Source organism: Zosterops lateralis (assembly GCF_965231275.1).
Source record: "Zosterops lateralis genome assembly, chromosome: 12".
NCBI lineage: Eukaryota > Metazoa > Chordata > Aves > Passeriformes > Zosteropidae > Zosterops > Zosterops lateralis.
In genome coordinates, this window is record NC_139772.1 from 9500185 (window position 1) to 9522223 (window position 22039).

Below are 22039 nucleotides of genomic sequence, written 5' to 3' on the forward strand. Positions count from 1 at the left end.
AATTTGAAATGAAGTCAGCAGCCTGTAGAATTACAGAGAAATATTTGCTGCCTGTTGGTTTGTAAATCTTTAATTAATTTTCACTTGCTAGATTAATAAAAAAGAAATCACAACATAACAACACAACCTTTATTACAGTCCAGCAGTAAATATGTATTTTCACTACGCCAAGTTCAGCAAAAGGTCCTATATAAAAGAGCTAATCAGAAAAAAATATAGTTGATGTAAAATATCTGTCAAGCTAAACATTCACCCGCTCTTCAATATGCAACACAGAAACTAATTCTAATTGTAAGCACCGAGTTTAAAATGCTGAGTAGGATGAACTGGCTCACAGCTGTGTGCCATGGCTGGCAGTATGGATGTTACTGCACAAGGCTCTCAGAAACCCACTCTGGGAGATCCCTCTGAGCCCAAAGGGAAACAATGAAAAATTATAGGAACTGCCCTGTGCACCTTCCTTGGAGACTGCAGCCCTACAGTGTGCACAGGTTCTGAGCAAACTCTACACATCCATGCTTTTAATTGTTCTAATTAGCTCTGGAATTAGCCTCACTGTGCCCATTACTCAGCTCTTCCATACCCACATCACACCTCCCTGTTCCTGAGGGCGCAGACACAGCCCAGGAAGAGAAGACCACCCTGCCCCAGCCTCTGTGGCCAGCAAGAGCACTGGACACAACAAGGTCTATTTATGGCCCTATATTTCTGAGTATTGTCAAGGTACATCCCTATCACTTCTATTATGAGTTAAAAAAATTAATTAATTCCCTTTTATAAAGATTTAGCTCATGGAATACACAGGATATAGGGAAATACTGCTTTTTTTCTGCTGTCATACTGTGTCTGGCTCTCCTTCTAAACTACTCTCATTACTGCACTCTCTAAATATCCTGATGGATGTCAGATGTGGGTCCCACACTTCAGATACAGACAAGCAATTCATTCTACATGCTCTAGAATGGCCAACATTATGGTCTTTCAATTCTTGATGCCAGTGCCAACTGTATAACACATTTTTGAACTTTAGGAGCACTTGGGATGCACATGATGCCAATGGACATGGGCTTCCAAGTCCATTCCCAAAATGAAAATCGTGTGTTTGTAAATAACTTCTTCACAAGAGAGCTGTTCACCAACACTACAGAATTGCACTGTATATTAGGAAGCATGTTTATCTTGTTGAATCCACCAGTATTTAACCCTTAACCATTTGGCAACTGCCTTAGGGAACTGAGCAACAGCAAAGCATTGTTTGCTGTGTAACAACACGTGTCATCGTTCACATAGAACACACTTGTAACATCACACAGACCACTGACAAATGCTTGGTCAGGCACCCAAAAAACCACACAGATCAATGGAAACTGAGAGATCTACCTGTGACAGACACCATTAGGCAACGGGAACACACAAAGAACCAGACCTACCATATGCAATCCATTGCTGTGGATGACGCCGTCTTGCTCCACGAGATTCCGGGATATTGTAATAGAGGGAAGATCCAAGCTCTGTGGGGGGAACTGAGGGGTAAATTCATTTCCTTGTGCAGGCAGCTGGTCACCAAGGCCCTGAAAGGGGAGCAGTATATCTGCCATGCCCAGTGCGGGGTCTGACTCGGGAGGGGGGGTAATGGGTGGGATTTCAAACTCCTCGTCCCCAAGGCTCGGCGTATGGAATGTCTGCTGGAAAAGGACAGGACAAGGCAGTGTTAGGGCACACAGGGCTCAGCAATTCCACAACTGCAGTCCAAATTTTGGTTTGTTCTCAAATGCAAACTCTATAATCAACAAAAATTTTAAGTTTCATATGCTGAATGGATCTGTGGATGATTCTGATTAAAGATTTAAGTCTCATTATCATATGGCTTAAATGGAGTATCAGTATTAACAGTTTTTTAATGTGTACTTAATTAGCAACATCTGTCTGTTGTTAGTCCGAATATCAGCTACATTGGATTTGGCTGTACAACCAACTGCCACTTTATTGATATGTTGGTAAAATAGCACAAACAGCTTACATTACTCTCACGCTTCATAAAACACTGACAATTTCGTAGCACACACACAACAGGAATTCAGCACTGACCATTTTGCATCTTTTGTTTGCATTTATCCACTAACAAACATGAAATATTATCATTCTTTATTTCTTTTCCATCCTCAAAATACAGTGAAGCCTTTTAAACACAGGTTGTAATTTGGAGGAGAGATGTATGAAAGCGTGAGGGTGATTACAGCAGCTTCCAGTGCTTTCTGAAGCAAGCCAGCTTTGTTTGAACAGTAGGTTTGTTATGAACTAAACACCTGTTAAGATGCCTTGAGCAAAACATTTACTGCCAGTTATCTTCAGGGTGTGTGCATGTTGGTACGTGTGCATGTGTCTGTCAAAGATAATCTTTATTCAGAGTCTGTATCTGGCTTCAACATTGCTGACTTTTATTTGGGAAACAAATGAGCTACGCTTATTCAAATTTTTTGAGAGTTAAATGAACTTTCATGTATTATTTCAGGTCCAGTGCTACTTAATAATAGAAATTCAGTGCTTGAAATTAGGACATTTTAAATGTACCCAAATCAGGACTGCCTTGATCAAACTGGGCAGTTGGCAATCCTAAAATAGGCACTCTTGTCTTGTTCTAGACATGCAAGGCTGCTCTGGGATTTGTTTGTTTGCATTAGTTCAGGATTCAGGTTGGGGCGGGAGGGAGAATTGTTTTATGTATTAATTACATTGTTTGAAAGAGTGACTTAATGCCAGTTAATTTAAAAATGATAAGTTCAGTGAAAGATCTCATTAACTGCTGCAAATTGTCATCCTTCAAACTGTTAATGATGATATAAATTAATAACCGCTTGAGAGAAGATGGAAACTGAAACACAAGAAAAATCTTTGCTTGCATATAGAACCTGTCAGCTGTCATTATTGGTCTCACACCAGAAATGATGGGGTCCCAGATTGCTGCAGTCTGCAGCACCGTCAGAGTCTGCTGAGACTGTGCCCATCTCTCTCCAACTGCAAGGCTGTAACTTAATTCTGGATATGAAGGCTGGGCCTGGATTAGGGAGATGTCTGACTTCCCCACTGCTATATTACAAAAGGTGTGAATTTTTCTTCTCATGGACCCCGTGGTTCACAAACACAAAGGATGGATTGGCCAGGAGAAGTGGTTGGCTAATGAACACAACCCTATGGCTGCATTTGCAGTTATTTTGGCACTAATGTGGTCTAGTAACAGATGCAACTGTAATTTGTGACTCATTTGCTACCCCATTACTGCTTAATGAAATCTAACATATCACATTAACAATACGGATAAACACTCATTCTTGATATGTGGCATTTGGCTGTTTTCATTACCACTGTAATTAACACTTGAAATATTATTTCAATAAATATTTAAGGTGCTTTAAAATGAGTCGTAGTAATCATGACATAGAGACGGAAAACATAAAGCAAATGTGTGGCTTCTAAGCCTGAATGTGCTCTAGGATTACACTCTTAAGGCATTATTTACAGAAATAAAATGGGATTCTAGCTCAGCAGTGCTCAGGCCCAAAATAATACCAAGAAAGCTACATTAATGTTAATGTAAAACCACTATAATTAAATACATTGTAATGCAGTAATTGCAAAGTAAGGTTCACGCTTTAATATGAACAGTAACACTTAATCATATTTTTATTCCTTGTTCAAGCAAAAGGGTTCAGTGAAATCAGTATTATTATAGTACATTTGAACCTCTCTTTACTTGACATATTTATGAGATATTAGTAATTATAAGAACTGGATCTTTTTTCCCCATCTAACAGAGTAATTCCAGTACAGCTGCAGAAATATATAACACAGCTAGATAATAATACAATCTCTTACTTAGAAAAGTAGCATTCATCTTAATACTTATAGCTACAAATGGGAGAGTAAATTGATTAATACCTTAACATTTTTTAATCTGAATTTAATTCTAAGTGTATAATTTATCCAAATATGTGTATATCTTTAAAATAAAAACAACACAAAAACCAAGCATAAAACAGACATAAGACTGAGAATAAAATAGATGTAATCTAAGAAGAAAGCAAGCCCCTTAGTGAAGTAGCCTTAAATCCAAATCACTGAGCTATTCAGTCTGTAAAAAGAGTCTGAATAGTGTGCAATTTGGGACTGCAGAAAGGTAGTGTTATGACCAAAAGATGTATAATATTTGTGAGATTTATCTTACCGATCACATTTTTTTAGGTTATTAACTTTTCAAATATTTATATCTTACACATATATTAAAAAAAACCAAAACGTGTGTGCATGGTTAAATGCCATCTGTACTGAAATGTTCAAAACATTTGTTCCTTTTGATAAAAATGCAAATCTGGAGAACTGTTGTATCAACATATAACAGCCAATGTCTGACACGGTGAATTATCACAGCTGGAATTAAATTGTCTCTGAACAGCTGCTGGCAGCAGAGCTTTCATCAATGTTTGATTCAAATGTAGGAAAGAAATTCTACAGAAAGAAACATCATGTTGTCATTACAGATGGGGTTTGTGTTCATTATCACAAATAACACTGGAGCTAGTGCCAAACAATATTCCCTTATCTAAGCAGTCTTGCTGGGTAAAAAGAGATGGTGACCATTGTATAAATGATTCATAAAATCCTACCCTTAATTCTAACCTTCATATTTATTGTTATACTTTCCTGCTTATTTTCTCTGAGGTTGCTGTTTTAGAAGTGCATAGGAATACCTGTGACTGAGTCCCCATTTACAACACAAAAATCAGGGCTGCCTGGTGTTCTACCCTTTCCTCATGTTGGGAAGATCATTTATGACATGCACCCTATAAACAGTTCTTGTTCTCCATATTGCTGCGCACATACTAGACTGTGCATGGAGTAAGAGCTCGGGTTTTAAGGATGAGCAAAAGCAGTTTTTGTCTGGACTTGGGGTCAGGAGTAGTGTGTTGATAGTTTTTATCTGATTATAAGATGGCCCCACCTAGCAGATATATGGAGCCTGGAGCTCCCACACTTTCTCCTGTTTCCATTCTCAAAGGCAGTGATCAAATACATCATCTCCACAAGCCAGCCAGCCTCCACCAGCCCAGCCTCTGGGTTTGTTCTGGACCCTGGATTCAAAAGATTCCTTGATGTAGCACATACACTTCAGGCAACAGAGCTGGCTTTGGTTTTCAATCTTGTATGAGTATTAAGAACCCAAATTAAACCATTTGTATCTATAACAAAAATTAGAACATTAGCTAGTAATGACTATTACTAAGCTTGCTTTCAAAGTGTACACCTACTGTGCCTTTTATTTGTTTCCTTCTGTTCATAATTTTTTTCCATACATAAAGCAGATTTGTTTCTATTGACATGCTATGTAAGTAACAGCCTTATGGACAGCTAAATTGACTAGTAATGGAGAGCTGTCAGGTTATTTTCTTTCTCATTAAAGTCTTTATTTTGTGCTCCATAAAACACACAGAAATTCGGCACTTCACTCTTCATCCATTCAAAGTCTGTTAAATTATCACAGCAAACAGCAGAATATGAGCATAGATAAAAAATAAAAACATCTACCTCATTTGCAGCAAGAAATGCATTATTTGCCTCTGCCATGTTCATGTAGTTGTTATTGTTTCCAAACTGAAAGAAAAATAAATATTTGGATTTAATGTATGCCATAATAAATTTTTCTTTACCCCATCGCTGGCATAGAAAAGGTTGGGGGAAGGGAAAAAAAACCCAACAAAACCCAAACAAAAAACAGATAAAAAAGTATTGCAGATGTTCTTTGAAGTCAGAACTTGATTGGATTCAACATATTATTATTATTACTATCATTAGTTATTATTATTATTACATACTCTGCATCCCCCAGTCTTTACAAGGAAGATATTCATGTGTATCTCTCCAACTTTTTTTGCCCATACAGCAAAGCCACCCCAGAGCCCTAAAGGTGACTTTGGAAATTAAGAATCCGTTAGGAAGAGAGTCCCAGGAAAGATATTTCTATTCTACTACATCTTTTCTGATGCACATTATAATATTTCTGCCAGTGATCCTGACCCAGAGGATTGCTGCTGCCAGAAGTAGCTGCTGTATTCCTACTCCAAGAAGACCTGGCTTCAAAGAGCTGAAGGCCAGTAAGGGGAAGAATGAGAATCTGCAATGTTGATCCTGAAATCCCATTCTTTCCACAAAATGGAAAAGCCAAACAATCCCCCTTTGTTTATCTTTCCCTCCAGTGGAGCTCCCACTCTCCCTGTGAACATCAGCACCAGAACATTTTGCAAATCAAAATAACTGTCTGACACTGAGACCTTGAGATGTGCCCAGTGTCCCCTTGCTCCCACCAAGGTGCAACTCTCACGCCACATGCCCATGAACACAAGGGATTTCCGTCCATGCCACTCCTTTCCTCCAAATTCTCAAGTATGAACATTCTTTGAGGAAGATAGGTACTTTTACTTCTACAGACTAAACACAGACAAGAAAGAGATTATCAGGATGACACTATGCCTTATACCCTTGAATAGCCTTTCCAAAGGCATGTAGGCTGGTAACCAGTCCTGCAGATGTTCCCAGAGGAGAGAGGCATCCAGAGCCTTTGCTCCAAGGAACAGACACCAGGCATGCCATGCACCTACAGTAAAAGAGGCTTTCCCCTGTGCACATTGCTCCAACCAGGCACAGAGCACAGTGCCAGGCAGAGTGCTCAGCAAGGGAGAAGATCCCATGCTGTCCCTACCACATCATTGCTGCTACAGTCATGCTGAGCATTTCTCCCTTAAGTCCTATTTTCGAGTTTTATAAAACAAATTTTTTTTAGGAAAGCTTTGTTTTACCCTATCTTGCCATATCTTGGTGGACCTGCACCCCCTCCTCAGCCCCACAACAGCAAACACTCCCAACAGCAGCATAAGCTCTGCAACCAGCACGTGGGGATGGATGACAATTCACTTCCACAGGTTATTCTTTCAAGCAAGAAACGCTATTGTGCTTTCAGAGCAGCTGAACCTGTCCTGAAAGGAAAACCACTTTCCTTCAGCTCAATTTGCAAGCTGCACTTGGTACCTGACTGTTTTTAGCGGTGAAATGTTTCAGACTCTCCAGTTTCTCACTGGAAGGGACCAGTGATCCTTTCAAGAAAGGTGCTTTCCCTGAAAACTCAAACATCCACTTCTGGCAATAAGACATAGTTAAAAGGAGATATATAAATAAATTAATTAATTAAAAAAAAAAAAAAAAAAATAAGAATTGAAGTCTTGTTTATCTGATGAACTGTCAGATTGACTAAACAGGACATCAACCAAATTAGGAGATACTCACAGAGGAGGGAAGGAATACAAAATGAGATCCCTCATTCTGAAGAAACAAATTCCATTTGTATACTTATCATTCTGAATCTTTCAACCTATAACACATGTTAAGCAACAGAGGCCTTAGCACAATATGTAGGCTGCCTCATTGCTATTAAAACTCTGTTATCCCCAGCTATGCAGATACTCAAGTAATGTCATCCATTTTTTAAAAGCCCAGATGTCACCCATGTTCAGAGATTTAAAAATTCAAGTAAAATTGCACATTCAAATGACTGTTTTGGCACATACGGATGTGTGTGTGGATTTGTTGCACAAAGACACTACTTCAGCTCAACAGTGCGATCGACAGGATAGAATTTTTCATGTCAGTTAGTGGCAAACTAAGAATGATTTACATGAAAAACTCAAATGGCTCGAATAGAGCTGTTCTTTCTACAGTAACCAAAAAAAAAAAAAAAAAAAAAAAAAAAAAAAAAAAAAAACACAAAACAAAAAAAAAAAAAAAAACCCCTGAAAGAAATCAAGTTTTTAAAGGATAGCTAAGAGTAAAGGTACACTAGGCAAGCATTACTCTAACACTGGATAAATAAGTGGGGATAAACCCTACCCTATTTTAAAGACCTTAGCATCCTAAGGGCTCCAGTGCCTAAAAACGGAAATGTGGCGGATTTTTTCCTTGAAAAGTAAAATTCTTATTGTTTTGATGTACATGTATTGCTCACAGCACAGCTACTGCTTCCTGATTGCCAGGATGGTTTTTCTTCTTTTTTGTTTTATTAAAGTAAAACAAAGGGGAGAGTGACAATTTAATTTTCCATTTTATTAATACTGGGGAAGAAAATGATATAACAAGGAATGTCAAAGCTAAAAGTTACAGGTATATATCCTTCAAGTCATTCTGTTCTTAGGCTATAATATTTAAGACTCCATTGTGTATGACTCAGGCAACGATGTCAGAAACTGAAATATTTCAGCTTTTGTTAGTATGGATCACAACTAATATTCTTTACATTTATTTTTTGTCTCTGAACTAGAAATCCATTGAAGGCACATAACAATTATCAGTGAGTATTTCTAAGATTAAACTTCCATATTATCTAATGGTACCTATAATAACAAAAGAAAATAAAATGGTTATTATCTTAAGGACCTAAACAATTCAAAAAACAAATTAAGCTTAGAGTGAAATAAGAACTGGGTTAGAAATCCTCTTCTGAACAGTTAGACTGCGAATGTAATTACTGAAGAAACTACAGCTAATCAGCTGTGAATTGTATCCATTAATTAGTATTTGCCCTGGAGAAATGAGAAAAATCAGTAACAATGTTAACACTGCAATGCACTGATGAGTACTGAAACACAGGGCCCTCAGCATTTAGTCAAGCAGGTGGCTCCAATGGTCCAAGTAATTTAAAAAGCTCTCACCTGAAGTGCAGAGCTGGAATTACAAAGCACTTCTTGCATATCTTTGTATCTATATAAGGCTATAATTAATGGCTTTTAATTTAGAAACACTTTGTGATCAGCTGGGAACAGTGATAAATCATTCTAAATAGAACAACGGCTTCTTGCCTATTTTAGTAAAATAATTTTTTTGCAAAAAGACTCTTGTTGCAGACAATATTTTTTCCATTTATTTCCTTAAGGATCCCTAGCTCTGACCCCTCATAAACTGCTCAAAGCATTGGTACAGTTGACAGCAGGGATTCAAATTAAAGGGGGGACCCAGCAATGTGGCCTGCCCAGGTAGGCTCCTAGAGGTCCCACCTGTCGGGGTTCCCTGAGACAGAAGAAGAATAAGATGCAGCACTCAGTCCAGCTATCTCTTTGTTTTGGGATGGTGTTGGGATGCTTTGCAAAGAACTTTGCCAGAGCAATTACCAAGGTTTTGCATAAACTTTTTCATCTAAAGAACTCAGAGCACCTTGCTCCGTAATGTAGGAAAAAATAAAATGTCTCCAGCTTCCTTTGGCAATACACACCATTGCATTAAAAAGTATAGTGTTTTTCCTTTTGTTTTAGTGCAAACTCTCTCTTCAGTTTTGATGAACACATTAAGTAGGAGTACCCAGCTGACTGCCAGCACCAACCCATGGAAACCACACACATCTGCCCATTTCAGGAAACGAACTGCACACAAACAAAGCCTCTTCTGAACTTGCTGTGAATCACAGCTTCCATTCTTCATGCAAATCACTGCACTAAAACTACAACAGTTCAGTTCAGTCCCCTACTCCTGTAGGTTGGAAGGACACCTAATCTTAGCCCCGCTGAAATCCCTCTGGATGGACATGAAGACTGGAATGAGATTGGATGCTTGGTTTACTAACATCTTGTACAAAGCATGTCCAGAAAACTCGTTCATTCTAAAAGAGCTGGTTTGAACCTCTTCTCTCGTCTTTGATTGCCAGGCCTGAAGCCAAACACCAGGTCTAACTCAGCTTTTCTAGCAAGGGTGTGTATTTGCAATGCAAAGGGGAAATTCACACTCTCTCTTCCTTCAACACATGTTCTAATGAAGACCAAATCAACTCCTGTCCAGCATTGGGGATATAAAAACTGTATCACTGCCACCCTTCTACAAAGTGTGTGCTTTCTTAAACCAAAACTCTGGGGCCAAATGTTAGGCTATCTGTTTGTAGATCAAGGGACAAGCCACTTGGAACGGGCACAGCACAATGCTACTTGGGTTTTCAAACTACCTTTTGTACTCATCAGAGCTTAAAAATTGGTTGGTTATGAAAGCTGAGACTAATGAGCAGTTGTTTTAAGGCAGAATTCTGATATGATGAACACCACAGAATACCCTTGGCAGCTTGGGATAAAAATTAGTGATTAAATGTCCACTGAGTCTGAATTCCTAGCAAAAAAAAATCTTCAGAAAATCTCAAATGTTGGATAGTGGCCACTCTCCGGGCTCTTTGACAACTGTGAGTGACTCATCATAGCAAGAGATAAAACAAGCAAAAGAGAAATTCACACCACAGAACTATAACAGTTTAAAAGAAGCTTCAAAACTAAAGCAAATAACATTTAAAGGTGTTACTTTTATGGACACACAGAATAACATTTTGAACCTACAGAAGTTAATCAGAATTTTGATACTGATTTTAATGGAGAAATCATTTTACTTACAATGTTCTCTCATTAGTATTTTTTACAACCTGTCGTTAAATAGACTGACTTGTGGTAAAATTCTAATCTGAAAAACGTTAGAATTCACATCCAACTATTCGTTTCCTCAGGAGGCCAAATACAGAAATACATGAGCTACTTAAACCATACATAAAGGAGCAGAGAGTTTTATCTGAGCATCTCAACAGAACAAAAATGAATGTTTATAACACTAATATTTTTACCCTCAAAAAGAAAATTTAATTCAGCAGGCAAATTTGTTAAATATGTATGCTGAATAATTCTTTTTACAATATTGCTGTTTAATAGTGCAACCTCAAGGAAGACCCACCATTGGAAAGGTTATTGTTCCAGCACAGGATAATAATAATAAAACCATGAAATGTGAATAAATGTCCCAAATGAAAAACTTAAAATATATCCAGAACAGGAACGAAGCACATTTTATCATCTACTCATAGCTAATCCATGAACTCAAATTTTGTTTAAAAAGAATGACTCCAATTCCATACTCAAAGAATACATATCATTTATCGGAGAATAAATTTAAAAATTAATAGTAAGGACAGAATCCACTCCCTGCTTGCTTTTTTTATTATTTTTTTTAATTAAAGAAAACCTTATCCCAACCCTTACTGGAAAACATAATTCAGACTTAATTATCATGACACTAGCAGTCCTTTCATAATTATTAGCTAACGTTCAGTCAAAATACACATTTAAAGTTTGTCAGGATAGTATTTCTAGTCAAAATTCTCACTACCTGAAGAACAAGATCTAAACCAGTTCTGTCACAGCACTACATGTCCACTTGTGTACATATTTTAGGTAGTTACACATCCAAATTCTATTATTTCTGATGCCAATTTACTGTTTATGGAAAATGGCACACTCAAATGATCACACTTCCAGTATTTCTGCAGTAAAATTAGAACCCATATTTTTAAAAATATAGCCATTAATAAAATCATTCTTTTATGGTATGAGCATACTTGTGGTTTTCATATAGAAAAATATCAACTAGCACAAATATATATTCTGGCAAGAATCTCAGTTTTATCTTCATATTTGGCAAATTAATTCCTCTGAGGTTACACTACCCTTATGAGTAAAATGAAAGATAACAATCCCAAAAGATGTAATTACAGACCAAAACTAAATTACTTTGCAGGTCTAAGTACTGTATCTTAATAATTTCACCGGAGAACATCTTCACTGCATTTGGGCAGATTTGATTTTGCTGCCTGACCAATAATTACAGCTCTGGCAAATACAATGTCTGATAAGGACATCAATTAAGAATGAGCATTGTGTTATTAAAAAAAAAAAAAAAATCATCATGTTCACAGCCTGTCTGATTGAATGAAATGCCAAATTAAATTAATGGAGATTGCTAAGTCTAGCTGGCTGGTGGGGAACCATGCAGAAAGTGGGACAGCATAGACAATAAACTGTCTGTAATTAAAAGATGAGAAGCTGGACTAATGCTACTTCAGCCTGATTATTCCAAACAAAACAATATACACTAAAATTATTCTGGCAACAGAAGTAGAAGGAGTGGGAGGAGGGCTGGGATAGGGGACATTTTCTTTTTTTTAAAATAGTATTAACTATCACCATCTACGAACAGCAGTATCCTCACCAGATGTATTAAATTAAATACTGGGGTGGTTCTCATCAGAAAATACAATTTATTTTATCAATGAACACAAAAAAAATACAAGAATTCTCCAATCCTTTCTGTCGTAGATGGATATCCAGCTAATCTCTGTAGAGGCTTTACTCCTAAGCTATTGTGTGTTCATAGGAGGAGCAAGAAGTTCTTTTCTGGAAGAGCAAGTCGTTCATGGAAGTTGCAATACTTCAGAAGCAGTAGATGGTATCAATGTTGTTTTATAAAATACAAATATTCTATTTTGCTTTTGCTGCTAGAAACAATGAGGCAGATTGTTGTTTGACAGGTGCCATACCAGCAACATTGTTAGGGATTCCTATTGTAAGTGAATGAAGCATTGTTTTAAACCTTACAAATGAAGAAGAAATTTTACCTCAGGATGAATGCAAAATGGTAGCCTTGATTTTGACACTACAGAAATTTTGGGACTCACTTCTCTGGTAGGATGCCAAGGTTTTGGAAGGTATGTGTGGCACAGCACCAGAAGAATTATTCACCACAGACAACAGGCAGCTCTAGGAGGTTATGGGTTGAGTCACTGAGCATAAAGGAGATGGAGAGTCGGACCAGATGTAGGCAGAAGACATTTGGATCACCCTCTGACCACATGTCAGTCAGCACATAAGGTATCCCAGTTCCATCTAATGGCAAACTGCTGTGTGTGTGTGTGCACAGGGGTAGGGATGTGCAGAGAGACAATGCTTCTGTCAGCAAAAGAACACTTTCATGAAATACTAGACCACTAGGTAACATGTACTATGTACGCCAAGTTTATACTTGGGATTTTCATAATTTTAGAACAAATTTAGGATTAGTGATCTTTATAGAATAGTACAGTAGCAATCCACTTTCTGAGAGATTACAGTGTTCTCTTATTTTCAGTAGTTCTTCTGAAAGAGGGGTAATTTCCTGCTAGGTTCTGCCTACAAATCTGCTAGGACATGTCTTCATGGACTTATGAAAAGCCACCCAGAAGTATCAACCTTGATGACTTCAGCCACCAGAACCTACTACACAGCAGTTATTTCTCTCCATTTCTTCCCCATCAGGATTCTCTATCACACCATATCAGGATCCTGCAATGACCTGGAGGGAATCCAGGCCCTGTAGAAAACCAAAGGAGCTCCTTTGGGGGATTTCATGCCAGAAAGCTGCATTTGCTTACAGCCACATCACTGATGATCACCAAGCCAATAGACAGGAGCACAAAACTTTTAAAGTACTCATCTTTGCTGTCACATTCTTAATTCTGAATTTTAGGCAAATGAATAATCTCATTAGTGGTTCATTAATTAATGAATCTGTTCATAAATATGTGTAGAATCATACATGTGACAATCTTTTGATATTTAAAATCTTAAAGCTTTTAATGCAGGGGACCATTTAGATTCCAATTTTTGAGTCTCAAACATCTGCCACAGTAATTGTTATATATATCCTTAAATAAGTGAGGCTATGCCTATATATATATGTACACAGACACATTCTCTAACTCTGCTTAGAGCCAAAAAAATTCTCAGTGGGATAAAATACTTGAGGAGTAAGATCCAAAAGAAAAATAGATATTTATATTTTATTCATATAGCTTCAATATCCATCAGACACACTGTTTGCAGATAGTGCAGATTTAGAATTTTTGGAAAGCAATTAGAATGGAAACATTTGAAGTTACTTTAAAAGCTTTCAGCTAGCAAATAAAAACTTCGACAATAACAATAAAAAGCACTGACTTAATCTCTGTGATTCCAGCCAAATGCTTTAATATGAACTTCTTCAGTGAATTCCACAGCCAAAAGCTGTAACTGAATGATATTTTGCCAAGTGCGATACTGAACAAGTCTTAGGAATAGTAGTGAAAGGAATATTTAATGGTCTCATGTTAGACATTTTTGGATCTCTTAAGAAGGACACATTCTAAAAATGTTTTTATATGCAAGAAGTAACTTTGTATGAATATGCACAGTATTATTCTGGTGACTGTCATTCAAGGCAATTTCAATATATGCCAGAGTTTTAATGCTACTTATTCCATATTTAAATGTATACATATTAAAAGGTGGTTCAAAGAGCAGTCCTGGTCCTAATATGGATACAAGATTTAGGTGTTATAAAATTAATCTGAATCTTGAAATTGCTCTCCAAGACAAGCATACCAACAATTTTGCTGTTACACGTTCAAAGTGTTTTAATTTACTATTTTGACTCTTTGTAGACAAGAATGTCTGTCCACAGTCTGTGGAACCATGCACCTTCAAAGGTAATAAAATGGACACTCAGAAATAGATTCTGGGTATATCTCCATGTCTTCCTACATATGCTAAGACTACTTCTTCTCTGTGCAAGGCTAATACAAATATCAAACTTGGACCAACCCACTGAGTTTCACTTTAAAAATATCTTACAAGATCTACAGATGTCACTTTGCACAGTTCTGAAGTACATTCCCTATCATCACACCCTGTTGTTGCCTGAAGCTTGAAACACAGAAAGATACCAGATGTTAAGATATTCAGTTATAAAGCCAAGGAGAGGCCACTGTAGTTTAAGACTTTGTTTAAAAATATATGAATATTCACTTCTAATTTCACTTCACTTTCTAACCTGGATGTGTTTGCAGTGATGAACTACGAAATTATTTTCCCAACCACTCTCATGAGCTTATACTTGTTGCTACAATAAACCAGATTAGGGATAAGTGTCATAGAAGGAAAATATTGCTAAAAGGCAAAAAGAACTCACTTATATTGCTCCTGCTTGTGTGTATTTTTCTACAACTTTGTGGCAATTTTGATTCCACGTGAGCAAAGGACTTCTCACACATGCAGCTTTCACGTCACCCATTTGATGTACGTATTTTACATTACTCTAAACAGCTGAAATTCTACATTTTCCTTTCTGGTGACATCCAAGGACATATGGCAGCTACAATATGCTCTTTTTACACAGCTGCTCTAAAGAATGACGCAAGGCTAAAGCACAATCGAGCCTTTTCCATGGTCCTGTGAGAAGATGGAAATGTCTCCTTTCTCCATGACATTTATCAAATGGAAGATAAACAGCTTCTCCGAATGGTCTCCAACACACCCACAAAATAATTTGAGAAAAAGTGCCCAAACTAAGTCTGTGGACCTGATGCTGGGGCTGCCCCACCTATCTGGTTCACACAGGTTGTGGCAGGAGCACTGGGGATGTGGAGCACTGGGGATATGGAACACTGGGGACATGGGGCACTGAGGACATGGAGCACTGGGGACATGGAGCACTGGGGACGTGGAGCACTGAGGACATGGGGCTCTGAGGACATGGGGCTCTGGGGACATGTGGTACTCGGGACATGGAGCACTGAGGATGTGGGGCTCGGGGGACGTGGGGCTCTGGGGACATGGGGCTCTGGGGACATGGAACACTGGGGACATGGAGCACTGAGGACATGGAGCACTGGGGACATGGGGCTCTGGGGACATGGAGCACTGAGGACATGAGGCTCTGGGGACATGGAGCACTGGGGACATGGAGCACTGAGGACATGAGGCTCTGGGGACATGGAGCACTGGGGACATGGAGCACTGAGGACATGGAGCACTGGGGACATGGGGCTCTGGGGACATGGGGCTCTGGGGACATGGAGCACTGGGGACGTGGAGCACTGAGGACATGAGGCTCTGGGGACATGGAGCACTGGGGACATGGAGCACTGGGGATGTGGAGCACTGGGAACATGGAGCACTGGGGACATGGAGCACTGAGGACATGGGGCTCTGGGGACATGTGGTACTCGGGACATGGAACACTGAGGATGTGGGGCTCTGGGGACATGGGGCTCTGGGGACATGGAGCACTGGAGACGTGGGACTCTGGGGACGTGGAGCACTGGGGACATGACTGGAGCCACTATCTCACACCCAGGACAGGAGTCCTCCAGCACCCCCGGGACCTGAGAGCCAGCAAGGTCCTGAGAGGGAGCAGCCCTAAGGCACCAAGGACAGCATCAAGGGCTCTTCTTCAACTCCTCTCCTACACCTCTGAACAACCCTTTACCCCCAGCAGTTCAACCCCTGCAAGGGATATTCTTATGGGGAGTTTTATTTGGATTTTTTCAGGAGGTAAATGCATAAACACAGAACTGGTTTTGCCATGTGAACATTTCTGCCCCACTTCCATCTTCGAGGCATTAAATTCATACAATCAAGCTGTTAATCATGTCTAAACCCCCCCTTTATTTTATATAAACTGTCTAAGCATTGAACCTAAGCATTTCTTAGCATAATGACAGCATTTTATACTTAGGATCCCAAGAAATACTTTTGCATCACTATATTCAAGATTACTGTAACATTTTCGCACATGAATTTAAAGTGATGTGATTATACTGCAATTGGGGCTGTAAGTAGCTTTTCTTACAATCTTATATCGAATTTCACTCACTTCAGTGAAAATTGTGAATTCCATTCTAGACTGTGAATCAGCTCTACTACACTAGCAAATTATATCAAGTTTTAAATGTAAAATTGATAGAGAAAGGGTGAAGCAGATGTAGACATTTTATATTAATCACAATGGAGGATCAGTCAAGATACTTTCAGTCTAAAATCAGTACATGCGTAAAATCTTAAATATCTCAACTCTCAGCCATGTTGATACCATGAGTTCCTGCATTTTTAATGAAATTAAATACTTTCCACTTTAGAAGCACTAATCATAACCAAATAGATAAATAGCATTTCTTTAAAGTCTCCATTAACTCTGCTTCACCATGTGTGAGACTGTAGAAAGCAAGTCTATTGGAAAGAAGCCTGTGGGATGTAAGTAAAACAAATACCCCAAGGAGAAACTGAGGAAAGCCACCCAGAAATGCCCCAACCCCAGTGCCACAGCTGGTGTCAGTCACCCTTGAATGTTTCTCAGCTGATGACATTTTTCAGTCTGGAAAACTTAGGTGTGTTTAATGTAATATAGATCACAGATGTGTTTTGTAAACAGGCACATAACACATCACTTCCTCCTGTTTCTTTATTTCACATCAACCTGAAACCTGGAGGATTTCTCCACTATTTTTAGTTGGGGAATGATTACAAGTCCCACAGCAGGGAGGCCTCTGGAGAGTCTTCAGCAGCACCTGACTTTATTTAAACATGCAAGATGGAAAGAAATGCAATGCTCTGAAATAACAGTACAGGTGAATTAAATTTAAGAGTAGAATAATCCCTCATGGTGGTTTGTATTCCTAATTTATGCCACAGAGACTAATCAGGCTTAATTTATCTATCCTTAGCTTCCCACTGTTTCATTCAAACCTGAAGGCAACATTTTGGGCAGCAGAAACTTTATTTTGTAGGTGAGTAACCTACTTTAATTGCATTTTCATCCATTACTACGGTGTAGCATTTTCTTCACTTAATTGGGTCACTGTATTTCTTCTGGAAAGTGGGCACAGAAATTACTTCTGATATTGATTACAACCTCTGAGGTTCAGCTGAGAGTTGAAGACATGCAAAGGGTACACAGCAAATTCCATTTATGACAAATGAAATTATTAAAGTTTCAGTCAAACCTTCATATTAGGAAAATCCTGACATTAAAATATGGAGATTCTCTATAAAGCATCTCACAGATGCAAGGCTGGAAATACTTGGCACCATTGCAAAACCAGGCCTCTCAAGTCTTCAGGTGATCTTCAGCATTAGTGTTTTAAAATATGAATGAGAAATTTGTGTTAGAATTTAGTGCATATTAGGGAGCACACCAGTAATTCCTGCAACCTTTAATTCCTTCTCATATTTTGAGATGCCATAGAAAAACCAAAGTTTTTAAATAAAAACCTAAAAATGGTAATAAAAGCTGACTTGAACAGTCAAGTACTACCCTTCATGTCTTGATGTAAGCAAGCACGAGCTTTGATACATGCAAATTCTTGCATTTCTTTTCTTGAAGTATGAGAGACACCAGATCCCGGTGGCATTTCTGCTGCCAAGCTGTTCCACAGCTCACAACTCACACTCTGAATATATTCTCCTACTTTAGTGGACTGAGATAATTCAGTCTCATGCTATTCATATCAAAGATGTGAAAGAAGTTGAATACTTCTTAGTTGAATTTAAAGTTATCAGATGTAGCTTTAGTGTGAATTGAAAGTAGATGCATGAATTGTAATCATAATCAGTAGATGTATAAAAGCTATAATCTCTTCATGAGTTTTCTTTGTCTAAATGTTAGAAACTATGAAATATATTCCTAGGGATACCTGTTAATTCCAAGCCAGGTTGATTACTGGAGGCCAAATCAAAAAAGTCACAAGCTTATATATATGTATACACTCCTTTCCTGCTGATGACATGACCTGAGCTCTACAAAAGACATTTCTTTGGGTGTCACTGAAATAGTATTTTTGATACAGAAACCACTCTAAAAGAACCAAGTAATACTCTGCACCATAACCACATTCTTCTGGCAGGCAGATGCCTGGTACAGCTAGCTGCAAACTCCTGGGAATTCTCTCAATTATATTTTATATCTTGAACCTTACCATTCCATCCCACTTTTAGAATGGAAAATTCCCCAGAGATCAGAAATCTTTAGGCACTAGAAGTGAGTTCTGGAATCTGGGCACTCTCACAAAATCCTGTACATTCCGGGTTTTGTTTCCCAAATACCCAGGGCTACAGCTGTTTCATTACTGTACTATATTTTGGATCACACAAAAACTTCAGCCAAGTTTTACAAAACAGACAAGTTGTGCTTCTGTGATATCAAAGCTCTGTGAAGGTTCAGAGTTTCAAATCCATCACCCAGGTCTAGTGAGCCAGTGAAATGATGGAAAACCATGCAAGGGAGCACAAAACATCCAAATTGCTCTGCCTGTTCACAGCAAGAACAATTCACAGGAAATTCATTCAGCTGGTTGCTTCATCACCTGCCAAAATGGAGTGGTTTTGCTCTACCATAAAGTTTCTCAGTCACCTTTTCTACCTGAATTGGGAATCGCTACACAGTGTTATTGTTAATGGAGAAGGCAGGAACAGGGCAAAAATTCTGGCATCTAGAACAGTTTCTGATAATATTTTATTCTCCGGTGGTTTTAGATTTAAAAAATCCCAAAACCAAGCCATCCTCACACTAATGGTTTTGCCTGTAATTGCTTGCCTGATCTACCCTGGAATTATAACAGTTTTCCAGGGGAAGAGATTTCCTCTGCTGATCAAAACAAAGTTGCTCAACCATATTTTCAAAACTGGTGAAGAACAATAAATGTACCTTAATGGAAAAAGTGAGGTGTCAAATACAACATACACAGTATGGTTTGAAGAGGAATAAGATGCACAAGTGGTATGAAATGCTGTGCAAGTGCTGGGTATGAGGAGACAGAGAAAGGGTAGAATAAAGACCCACAGAAATATATAGTAAGACAGTGATTATCAGAGCAGGATAATAAAAAATAACTTATCAGATAGATATGGAAGAGAAAAACTGAAACATGTAAGATATTAAAGTGAGATTAAAATAAGTTTTGAAGAAAGATTAAAAGAGAAAGGAAAAAATTTCAAAATTTAATGGAAAGTACTTATTTTATAATACCTTGTAAAGTATGATTAGGAGAGCATCTAGTAACAATTCAAAGAACACATTTTTACACACATTTTCCTATAAATGCCATTTTTTTCATATTTTGAAAAAATGAACAGAAAATATGAAATTTTAATTAATCTCATAATTCCAGACCACCAGTAAAGAGGTCCAGAGCAAAGAGGTCTCTTTCCTTTGCCCCCCACACAATCTCACAGTTTTTCCCTCTCCAGCACACAGAACAGCTGTCCCTGTCTGAGTTCACATACACCCATGGGAAATTCTGGATAACATGTTGTGATGACCCTTCACACATTTCCACATGGGACCTTCCTCAGCACCACTGAAACCACCAAGGACAGATTCCAAGGACACAGGAAATTCTTCAGTGCTGTAACCTCACCTTCATCCAATCTTACAGACAAAGCACCGACCATAAGAAACCCCTCTGCTTCTGTTTACATACCAAACCCCCAAACCCTCACACCTCTCATCAAATCAAAATTCAAACAATAATTTGTCTAAGAATTACCTAGGAAAAACAGAAACCTGCTGTGGTATTTACCAGGGAGAAAAACACTGCAGGGTAATTTGCCAGCATAAATCAGGCTGCGCCATTTGATTCAGATGGTGGTGCTGGTTTTGTGCCATATTCCACTAAATGGAATATCAGCTGTAGCTAAAAGAACTACTATAAAAAAATAAAAGGGTTATCAATTTTCATGTCAACATATAAATATATAATCTTCTGAGACAAGGAAGAATTTTTTGCATATTGTTACATCATGCATTTGTGAAAAGGGGCTAAGGAGTATAAACCCTTCATCATTCTGAATTGTAAATTCCTTTTCTACAGTGATCCTATGTTTTCCTCCATAAACATAACTTTAGGGAAATTCAGGCCCGTTTCCAGTCTCTTCCTCCCCTCAGAAGCATAACCCATGCTACTGGCTCAGTAATCCCTGTTTGCTTCAAAGATATGGAATTGTGTTCAGCTTGAGACTATCACAGCCCTTCAACCTCATTAAGAGGTTTTTTTACTATCAAAATCTTAAAGTGGCAATTTCACACACTTCCCACATCAGAAGTTCCTGGGTCATCTAAACAGAATCATCAACATTTAGAATGGCCATCATCAACAATGGAGCTTCACAGCATTTCCTGCTTCACAAAAAAGGTTATATGCCATGTAACAATAAAATGATTGTATCAGCAGCAGTGGGAACCAAACCATAAGACATTCCAGTGACTCAAACTCCTGATGTCAGCACTGCCACCAGCAGAAATGATGCCAAGTGACCTCAAGTCCCAGAGAATATCCCAGTGTGCATCATACTTCAAACCTCCACCCACTTGCTTATTTAGTTATTTGCTCTATAACTCAATACACCTTTGCTTATGCTGATATAACTTACTTCAGGTCGGCAGCAAAAATTGAAAAACAGAATTCGGGGAGGTAAATGCAATAAAGATTCTTTTTTACCTGGGCCAGAAATGAAGAGTAGATGAAGGAACATATTGAACTAACAGCAACAAACATTGCACACGGTGGAACCACACAATTATTCACCAATAGAAATGGTAACATTTTAAGTATTCATCTGACACATTTATTCAGCAATAGAAATGATAAAATTTCAAGTATTCATTTCACTGCCATCAGGGGACTTTTTAAAAAAAGTCAGCTTTTACACCAAAGCTGTATCATTAGAGAGATGGCCCGGAAGGGACATGGTGGACATGTAGAGGTCTGACTTACTCCCTGAAATACATCAAAAATTCTGTGTACAACTGAGCCCTGACTAAGGAAGAAGAACTGTACATGACCAAATGGAAGCAGTGATTATTAAGATTTATATAACCTCTAGATAAATTATACTTTGCTGTCATGCACTAGCAAGAAGCTTACAGGACAGAAGCAGGATTAGTTCAGGACAAGGGAAATTATTCATGTAACAGTTAAGGCTTGAGAAAAGAGATCTGGCTTATATCAAGTTGATGTTTCAGATAAGAGACTGCATTATAACAGGTTATAGTTACAAAAATAATTTTGATTGGCATATCATTTATACTAACTACTGCTTGGAGCCCACCCAGAATACACAGCGTACTATAAACTGTTAGGAAATATATCAGTCTATTGTTCAATATTTACAATGTGCTTTATTTTGTAAATATAAGACCTGGCAGAAAAATTGTAGTGTATTAAAAATAGTTCTGCTTAAAAAGATTGCCCCTTTTTCCTATAAAAAGAAGTATTCCACTAACAGTAGTTTATAATTTTGTTCAAAAACGTTCACAGCGGAGCTAAACAAACTTTCAATGAGGAAAATTTGATTGCTTT

The 22039-nt window shown here is 38.2% G+C and overlaps 1 protein-coding gene across 2 annotated transcripts in view; it reads right to left on the reverse strand.

Moving 5' to 3' along the window:
* The window catches only part of TOX3 (TOX high mobility group box family member 3), a 75613-nt gene that overhangs the window by 19438 nt on the left and 34136 nt on the right, over positions 1-22039 (reverse strand). The window contains exons 2-3 of one of the 2 annotated variants that reach the window (XM_083869864.1): positions 5581-5646; positions 1431-1682 (exon numbers count right to left, since the gene is read on the reverse strand). In XM_083869864.1, the coding sequence (XP_083725990.1) occupies positions 1431-1682; positions 5581-5646 (318 nt within the window). Of the gene's footprint in view, positions 1-1430; positions 1686-5580; positions 5647-22039 lie in introns of both variants that reach the window. The other variant, XM_083869863.1, reaches the window with a different exon arrangement.